Raw genomic sequence first — 10,401 nt, 5'->3', positions numbered from 1 at the left:
GAAAAGAGAGAGTTGAACCTCGTAGGTGTAGAGCCTTTAATATGAAAATTCGAACAAACCTCGCAAGGCAGATTCTTGCAGCTCAACAAGAAGCCTTAAAGGAGGAGAATTTTGTGAACGAGAATGTCAGAGGCATGGCTAAGAAGTTTGAAGTACGAGCAGATGGTACTAGATATTTTGCGGGACGTCTTTGGGTTCCTAAATTTGGTGATCTGCGACAACTTGTTTTAGATGAAGCTCATAAGTCTAGGTACTCTATTCATCCTGGTTCAGGAAAGATGTATCATGATCTTAAGGAGTTGTATTGGTGGCCTAATTTGAAAGCTGATGTGGCTACTTATGTGGCTAAGTGTTTGACTTGTGCTAAGGTTAAAGCTGAACATCAGAAACCGTCAGGACTTTTGGTGCAACCTGAGATTCCCGAGTAGAAGTGGGAAGGTATTACGATGGATTTTATTACGAAGTTATCGAGAGTTACGGGTGGCTATGATACCATTTGGGTGATTGTAGATCGACTCACTAAGTCAGTTTACTTTTTGCCGATTAAGGAAACAGATTCGATGGAGAAGCTTACTCGTTTGTATTTGAAGGAGATTGTTTCTAGACATGGTGTTCCTGTATCTATCATTTCAGACCGAGATAGACGATTTATATCGAGGTTTTGGCGATCCTTACAGGAAGCCTTGGGAACTAAGTTAGATATGAGCACCGCTTATCATCCTCAGACGGATGGTCAGAGTGAAAGGACCATTCAAACGCTAGAAGATATGTTACGAGCGTGTGTTATTGATTTTGGTAATGGGTGGAATAAATATCTGCCACTAGCTGAATTTTCTTATAACAACAGTTATCATGCAAGTATTATAGCCGCACCGTTTGAAGCACTGTATAGTAGGAAGTTTAGGTCTCCTGTCTGTTGGAATGAGGTTGGGGATGCTCAACTCACAGGTCCGAAAATTATTCATGAGACTACCGAGAAGATCGTACAGATTAAGGAAAGATTGAGAACCGCTAGAAGTCGGCAAAAGAGTTATGCTAATAAGAGGAGGAACGATATTGAATTTCGGGTCAGTAACCGTGTTATGTTGAAGGTATCACCTTGGAAGGGCGTGATACATTTTGGTAAAAGGGGAAAGTTGAGTCCTCGTTTTGTTGGACTGTTTGAGATTATTGAGAGAGTTGGACCCGTGGCTTATCGTTTGAAATTGCCACAATAACTCAGTGTTGTTCATGACGTTTTTCATGTATCGAATTTAAAGAAGTGATTGGCCGAAGCCGATGAGACTATTCCTCTTGAGGATATAAGCAACTTCATTTTATTGAGGAACATGTTGAAATTATGAACCGAGAGGTTAAGACTCTCAAGCAGAGCAGAATTCCTATTGTTCGGGTTAGATGGAACGCCAGACGCGATCTCGAGTTCACTTGGGAACGTAAAGATCAGATGAAGTAGAAATACCCGCATTTGTTCCCAGATGCTGAGTCAACCCCTGCACCTGCTTAAATTTCGGGACGAAATTTCCATAACGGGAAGGTAGTGTAACGACCCTACTTTTTCCGTTATCTTTTACCGTTAATTATTTAACGACCGTTAACTGCTATTCGTGCCACGTCATATCTATGACCTATATTATTATTTTTGTAATAATATATTAATTATGATGTGCTATGTGAATATTTGTATTCATATTTTAAGTTATACGTTTCTACGTGTCGCAGATTTCTATCCGGCGAATCTTTTCGGTTTTCAAACCAACGGTCAAGCTTTTGGGATTTTTAAATCCAAATTATTTTAAATATGATATTTTGATGTCATATGATTATATACAGTGTTTATATATTTTATTTATCGCGTATATGTTATCTATTCGAATATTTAATCGCGTAGCGGTGTTATCGCGTTTCGGGCTTCGTTCGGGCGATCGGGCCACAAGTATTCTTCTATTTGGCCAAAGTGGACCATGAGGGGCCCACCCCTCTCAAAAATTCGGCCAAAACCCTCACTTACCCCATTTTCACTTTTCATTTTTCAAAATCCATTTTATTTCATCCCATTTTATTTCTAAACCTCCCTTCCCCTTTTCTTTTTTGGTGGCCGTCACCTACACACCAACAATCATCATCAACTTTTTAATTTTTCCTTGAAGATTTAGGGATTCTTGCATCAACGGATTCATCTCTTCGATCTCTACACGATCATACCATTCGTTTCTTGATTATGGTATAAACCCTAACCCTAGCTTTTTGATTTTTCTTATATTTTACTGATTTTACATGTTATATTGATGGTATGATCATTATATGTTATTGTATTGTTGATAGTATGCGTATAAATGCTCTTTAATTCATGTTTTCGGTTTGATTGTTTTGGGGCAGCAGCTTGTTTGTTCATTTCTGTAAACTTAACTATTATAAAAGTGAAATTAAAGTATTTAGATGAGTTCCTCTCATCAAGACATTAATTTTAGACTCCGGATTCATGTTATTTCAATTCCCGGAGCTCTAGATATGATTAAAATGGTGTTTAATTGAAATTAAAATGTAAGAACGAATTGGTACAGGTGTGGTCCGACTTTGTGACCACTTTTGAAGTCTTTAGTGTGTACTAGTGTGTTAGGATTGATGATTGGATGGACTTTCATGTTCGGGTCATCAAAATCCGAGCCACGGATCACCCGGTATGACTAAAACATGTTTTTGAACGGATTAAAGCTCCAAGTTGATTAATGGCTGTAGGTCACGACTTGGTGGCTGTTCTTGGGGTGTTCTTGAGCACACTAATGTATCAGGTGGGTTGGTTAGGCGAAGATATATATAAGACTCGTCGAAAACTGATTCCCGGGGCTCAAGTTATGACCCGATGAACTTTTAATTAAAACTTATGGTTATTAATTATGACTTATGATATAAATAATGATTTTCATTATTAATAAATTACTTATGACATAAAAAGTAATTAATTTAATTTAAAACTTATGATATATATATTTATTATATCATTTATTAACACTTCAAGAAAAACGGCCTTATAGAACCACCACAAAGGTCCTATTATGTACTCTAATAGGACCTTTGAGCTGATAGGACCACTAACGACTTAGTCCCCCCACAGTGGCATCCTAATAGCCTTAGAAGGGTCCTAATAACATTTTAAGACCTTATTACAAAACGGTTTTAAAAAATGTATTAGAACCCTTACGAAAGGTCCCATGAACATATTAGGACCTTATTCTAGCGTCGTATGATGCGACATCTAATATTTCAAAACATATAAGTACTTTATTTAAGGGTCCTAAAAACATATGAGGATCTTTAAAAAGGGTCCTAATAGCTGAAAAAAGTTTATGAAACCCACTAATAAGGGTCCTATAATATCATTAAGGACGCTTAAGAAAGGTCCCAAGAACCATATTAGGACCTTATTATAGGGTCATATAATGGGACTTCTAATATTTTAAAACATATAAGGACTTTATTTAAGGGTCATAAATAACATATTAGGATTCTTAAAAAAGGTTCTAATAAGTTTATGAAACCCATTAATAAGGGTCCTATAATATCATTAAGAGCCACACAAATAGGGTCCTAAAATAAGTTTTTTGAAACCCATAAATAGGGTCTTGTAAAATAATTAAGGACCACACGAATAGAGTCCTAAATACTATATTGCAACCTTTCGATAGAGTTCTAAAACACACAAAAAAGGTCCTAAAAAGCACATGTTAGGACTGTTAATTAAGGTCCTAATATCCTAACTAAGATGATGAGACCCTTTTTAGGGTCCTATAATATAATTATTTACATTATAAATGGGTCCTAAAACATATATTAGGATCCATTAAAAAGGTCCTAAAACATATATTAGGACCACACGAATAGAGTCCTAAATACTATATTGCGACCTTTCGATAGAGTCCTAAAACACACAAAAAGGTCCTAAAAAGCACATGTTAGGACTGTTAATGAAGGTCCTAATATCCTAACTAAGATGATGAGACCCTTTTTAGGGTCCTATAATATAATTATTTACATTATAAATGGGTCCTAAAACATATATCAGGATCCATTAAAAAGGTCCTAAAAACATATATTAGGACCTTTTAAAAGAGTCCTTAAATCTCAAAGTAAAATTATCAAACCGATTTTTAGGGTCGTGGAATTCAGCTATAATGGTCATGATAAAAATAAAATAATCATGGGCATGATATTAAAATTATAATTAAAATAAACAAATTCTATAAATGAAATAGACATCCAACAACTGATTTTTATTTAATACAAACTCCGAATCTCAGATATGTTTCATCTGGAAGTAAACATAGTTACAAAAAATCAAATATAAAAGTCTAGTAACATTTGGCGATAATAATAAAGAAGTAAACACATGAATACTAAGAACGAGTAGATCGATCATGAAGCAATTTTCTTAATCAAGAGGTACTACCCACAAAAAAATATATTTCATATGTTAGTTTTAAACCTTCGCGTTAATATAACTTATAATTACAAAAGTAAACTTTGAGAAGGTCATACCTCGATAAAATTTCTTGACCATGCAATAGGCGTGCCTAAAGCATCAATAATTGTGTCCATATGTCCATACGGCCTAACCAGCTCTTCGTCTTTTTGAATTGCCACCTGAGGATTAACCGAACAGTATCTTGAACCAATCTCTTTCCCTCCCACCACCTCTTTTGGATCTAAACTCAAAACCCATCTTCTTGCTACTATGTCAAACGGCTTGTGAATGCTCTTAGATATACTTCAGCCTTAACCTGAATATCATTTTACAGCAGATAAGAGTTAAACTATACGGAGTATTTGTTAGCATTGAGAGGACAAAGTTTTTTATAACATAAACATACCCGTAAAGGTGGAGGTTCAACTACTGGTGATGTAACTGGGGAAATAGTTGAATCACTGTTTAAACGATTCTTTTCCCGAATCAGTTGTGCTTTTTTAGCCTCTAATTCCTCGATCCTTGATTTCATCATTCGATTCTCTCGTATGTAAGCAATACGAGACGGTGTTACACCCCATAGATCGGTAGCCTGGACACCTAAGCCGTATAGGTCAGCATTTCCATATTTATCGTTCCCCTTCACCTTCGAGAAAATTTCATCTGGCCCAGGCTCATCGCTTGTACCAGGTGGAATGTTCTTTTTAAGTTCATTCATTTCACGATGTAGCAAGCATAATAAATATCATAAGTCAGAATCCACATGTTAAAACAGTTTGATCAGCGTAACAGAAATATTACGCATGAGCAAAATCATTCAGTCAAAAAATTGACACTAGTAACAATATTACTTACAATGGCATCTTGAGCTTCCAAGCAATTTGTATTGCCGTTATTAGAGAAACACTTTTCAAACATTTCAAAATGGCTTGGTTCTTGACCATTATTTTTTGCCTGTTTCAATTAAATTAAAATTGGTTTAACAATAAATGGTATCCACATATTATCATAAAATAACTTTTTCCCCTTTAATTAATTACTTTCAACCCTTCTCGAACACGTGCATAACTCTTTTTTCCAGTGAGTTGCACCAGCTTCTTCTGCGCCCGGTTCGATTTGTTTTTGTCACTAACTTCCTGAGGTAGGAAAGTGATGTCTCATAAATGACAATACATTGATATAAGTAATATATAAGATGTGGCAGGATAACAATTACATACCTTGTTGCGTCTTCTATTCCAGTACCTTACAAGTTTTTGCCAGTGATCTTCTTGGACTTGTAGACACCTAGAATTATACTGTTCTTGGAGTGATAAATTTGGTTCATAGTATTGCTTTTTTAATCTTGCCCTCCAATTCTTTACCTTCCTCCCTAATGATCTCAAGATCCGCTCTTCAGCAATAGCAGGAACATCGAATTTTGACTACAATAATAACATGTAACTTGATCAATTAAGTGCACTCGTAATACAAATACAGAATTCTGAATATGTACCTTTACTACGTTAAGCATCGATTCCCTTTTAGCATCATGTTTCGTTTTATCAGAACTTAGTTTACTCCATCTCCTGTAGATTGGGCAATATACGCTACTCCTGGCCATGGTTCCCAAGAAATGGGTGAGTTCACTAGTAGTTTTACTAACTGGTTGCCCAAAATTATTAAACAAAACAGTGGTTCGAATTCCATCTTCTTTTCCCCAAGTTGTTAGCATTTTTGTTGGGCCTCTTTTTGGTCTCATCCTTTTGCTCGTTTCTGCGTAATAAAATAAATAAATAGCCAACAATCCCAATAATTAAATGAATCAAACAGTGCATATAAGCAACCAGATAGACAAATATAACCTCCTGTGATGTCAACTGTGTCATCTTCATCCATAAGTTGTAGCTCATCTTCATCTTCTGGTATTTCATCACAAATGTCATAATACAAGTTATAATGTAAGAATTATACATTCAAAGAAAGATTCGTCTTAGTTGAGAAAATTTACCGTATTCCATTTCCCTGTCATATTGTCCGTGGTAATCTTCATTATCGTCATAGATATCTGTTAGTGTATCACAACAGTCATAATGAAAGTTAGAATATACTTAAGTATTAATAAAAAAATGAAATATTCATGTGACTATAGCAAATAAACCGTCTGCATATTCAGTTTCTTGATTTTCTGCATGCACTTCATTCTCATCTCCATTGAAGACGACGTTGCGAGTTTCATTCTGTTCTTCATTCCTATTTGTTTCTGTAATTGCAATAAAAATAATATGAAATTGTATAAGTATATATTCATAATCATACTAGTCATTAAATATCAAAAATGATTTAAGTATTAGAACAGTCATAATGAAAGTAAGAATATAAGTATTAGAAAACAAATGAAAGATTCATGTGAATATAGCAAATAAACTGTCTTCATAATCAGTTTCTGCATTTTCTTCATGCACTTCACATTCATTTCCATTGAATAAGTCATTGCCGGTTTTAGTTTGTTCTTCATTCCTGTTTGTTTCTGTAATTGCAATTATAATCGGTTATGAAAATGTTAAGTAAATAGTCATAGTCATAATAGTCATTAAATATCAAAAATAATATACCAAAGGCTATCTTTTTTTTATAAAAAACAAATTAAATATTAACCCACCGGTCATGACTTTTGTTGTTGATTTGGTCCGTTGCGATTCATTTTGATCAGCACTTTGAATAGACTCTTTTCCCTTACTCGTGACTGCAATATCTTTGTCAGTCAATGGCAAGCTGTTCGACTTAGATCTTGTATTCCTAATAGGGGATGATGGTGAATCAGCGGTTTTGCGTTTCTGTGCTAAATTAGTTGTTCTGTTCAAGGTCAATGGTTTAATGAACGTTGCACGGTTGGTTGCAGATGTGGCTACATGTTTGGTTGGAGGCTTGGTTGAAGGTTTTGTTACGGCTGTGGTTACAAGTGTAGTTGTAGGGTTGGTTGCTGTTGCAGATGCAGATTTGCTTGAAGCTGTTTTCTGTAGACAAAGTGAAATGTAGTTAAAATACATAGAATGAAATTATATAATGATAGTTCATTAAGTTTACCTTTTTAGGCTTTTTAACTTTAGTAACTTGTGATTGTTCTTCAGTTTCGTCACCTTCACCATCAAAGTCATCAGCAGGATTATATTCTGCATCTTCATCATATGGAAGGATTGATTTGTTATTAGTTCTCTTTTTTTTACCAAGCTTCACCGTCAAAGCCTCAGTGGTACGCTTCAAACCTAAAGCTTCAAACTTTCTGTTGTTTTCCTCAATAGTCCTTTTTCTAACTAGTTCATACTCTTTTGCAGTAAAGGTTTGCTCAGGCACTTTAGATGACTTTTTCGGTTGTTCCATTACTGTACTTCTTTGTAATCAAGCCCTAAAAATAGATTAAGTACGAATAAAATATGTTTTAATTTTAATGATTAAGGAACAGAGGATTATGACTCGAGTATATGTAAACATGACAGTATCAACTACAAATATGGTAAAAATAAAAATTAGTTTAAGCCAAATAATCAATCTAAGCACAAACTAAGTTTTAATTTTAATGATTAAGGAACCATGGATTATGACTCGGTTATGTGAACATGACAGTATCAACTACAAATATGGGTAAAATAAAAATTAGTTTAAGCAAAATAATCAATCTAAGCACAAACTATGTTTTAAGTTGAATCATTAAACAAAAGAGGATTATGACTCGAGTATGTAAACATGACAGTATCAATTACAAATATGGTAAAAATAAAAATTAATTTTAGCCACTTAATCAATCCAAGCACAAACTATGATTTACTTTGAATAATTAAACAACAGAGGATTACGACTCGAGTTTGTAAACATGACAGTTTCAACTACAAATTTGGTTAAAATTTTAAGACAAATAATCAATCAAAGCACAGACTATGTTTTAAATTGAATGATTAATCAGAGGTTTACGAATCGAGTATATGAACATCAAAGTATCAACTACAATTATGGTTGAAAATAATGATGTTTATCGATTATTGATTATACATGTTGAAAATATAACAGTACCTTGTAGAGTGAAATTGGAGTGTTCTTCTTGATCTCAATCTGAAAACCGAGTAAAATGAGGGTGAAACACAACATAATATCAAATGTAGGTTTGGTGGGAATGAATTTCATATTCAAAAAATTCGTCAATTTTGGGTTTGGTGGGAAAGAATTTTGGTTTCAAAATTTTCTATTAGGTCGTGAGGTAATTAAGAGCGGTTGATTAGGTGAATGGATCGTTTTTATAAGTTAATTATATAGGAATGTTTGTTAATTCCACATTTATAGGAGTAGTAAACGTATAGTACTATGACTTAAAAAAACGTATAGTATATAGTAATGTTTAATTGTTTAATAAACATTATTTTTTCTTGCCATATATATTAAATTATTAAGTATAAGTCTTCAGTTTGTTGTATTTAATTTGTTTTGTTTGTTGGCAAAATTAACGACTAATAATATTAAAATTTTGAACATTCATATATAAATGATGGAACCTATGAAAAAATACAATAAAACATTACAAGAACAACTCGCAAAAAGTAAACTTGTTATACCTCTACAGATTGAAGATTAAACCTAGCAAACTCTAACCGAGCCACTGTGAACATCACTTGATCCACAGAAGACCAAATCTAAATGAACAATAGCAATAAAACAGGAAAATAGCAACAATAAAGCAATCTAACCAAGCACATACAAAATACCAGCGAAAATCACTGAAAACTCCAACTCTATCTGTTTTGGATCCACGTTTTCGATTTCTTTAATTTCACCGGGCGATACGTGATCCCATCAATCTTATCTAAATATGTGAACCCCTTTACCATGCATTCTGATTAGGAAAAGAATATATCAAAACACTTGATGATTTGTCACTACTTGTAGGTTGGGGAAAATTCCTTGATCAGCCAAAATATATAACCCGAAGAAACCGTGGATTGCTTGGTCGTATTGTTTCGAAGAATAAACATGCATGCTTGGGTACCTTCACACTGTCTTTGAATTCAATGGTACGTACGTTGATACCAACATGAACATTATTATCAGGAGATGGTAAAACTGAATGGGGAACATTAGCACAAGATAGGATGATTACTAATATGATCATCAACGATTATATCTTCATCAACGATTATATCTTCATCCGATGATGTAGACGAATTCTACTTTAAAAACTCTCGGCCGTTCTACACACCCGTACTGAAGTCGCTTAATCACCTACACCTGTATCAACCGAGATACCAATTCATAGAGCCGAATATAAGCATATCACCACTCGTTCCATCATCCTTTGAAACGTCCAACTCGTCATCTATGTCACCATGATCACCTTCATCTCGAGCACAATTATATCTTAAATTGCTTGAGCCCATGTAATAACCCCGACCATTAATTCCATACGGGGCATGGACGGTAAAACCCCTACACAGTTATACCCGCGCCCCCTAACTCCGTGCCCAGGAGGAAACATGTACTAATCCCATACGGGGCATGGACGGTAAAACCCCCTCCCCTTTTTCTCCAAACGTTATGTGGGAAGAATGGTGCCATGGGTGGAACTTCATGGTAGGGATGAAATATATGGGTTACTATGTAGCCAACGGGGGTCGAACTCCTGACCTCTGAAGGAGGCAGGCCGGCCACCAATCGTTGGACCACGCCATAAGTATATATAATATATGCTTTTGTACTTTTAGTATAATTAACTAACAAAGCATTAGGCACTATCGATTGATGACCTTGAACGGGGTGTCCAGTCCGCAAGTATAACGCTTTTGTAATAGCAATAAAATCAATGGGGAACTTGATCAACTCAAACTCTGATAGATCACTGATCTTGTTAATCAAAATATTACAAACCGAAAAGAAGTCATCAAATTGATACATGAACCAAACTTGTGGGCATAGTCCAA

General features: G+C 34.7%; 1 protein-coding gene across 1 annotated transcript; it reads right to left on the bottom strand.

Moving 5' to 3' along the window:
* Positions 1-4,291: 4,291 nt before the first annotated feature.
* On the bottom strand, positions 4,292-5,177 carry LOC139870950 (uncharacterized). The gene is made up of 3 exons (XM_071858710.1): positions 4,866-5,177; positions 4,534-4,752; positions 4,292-4,306 (listed from the first exon to the last, which is right to left on the bottom strand). Exons 1-3 carry the CDS (start codon positions 5,175-5,177, stop codon positions 4,292-4,294), a joined length of 546 nt encoding a protein of 181 aa, XP_071714811.1.
* Between the last annotated feature and the right edge of the window lie 5,224 nt (positions 5,178-10,401).

The sequence above is a fragment of the Rutidosis leptorrhynchoides genome, chromosome 10 (assembly GCF_046630445.1).
Source record: "Rutidosis leptorrhynchoides isolate AG116_Rl617_1_P2 chromosome 10, CSIRO_AGI_Rlap_v1, whole genome shotgun sequence".
Lineage (NCBI taxonomy): Eukaryota > Viridiplantae > Streptophyta > Magnoliopsida > Asterales > Asteraceae > Rutidosis > Rutidosis leptorrhynchoides.
The sequence above is the reverse complement of the archived record's forward strand: the minus strand, read 5'-3'. Positions and strand labels throughout refer to the sequence as shown.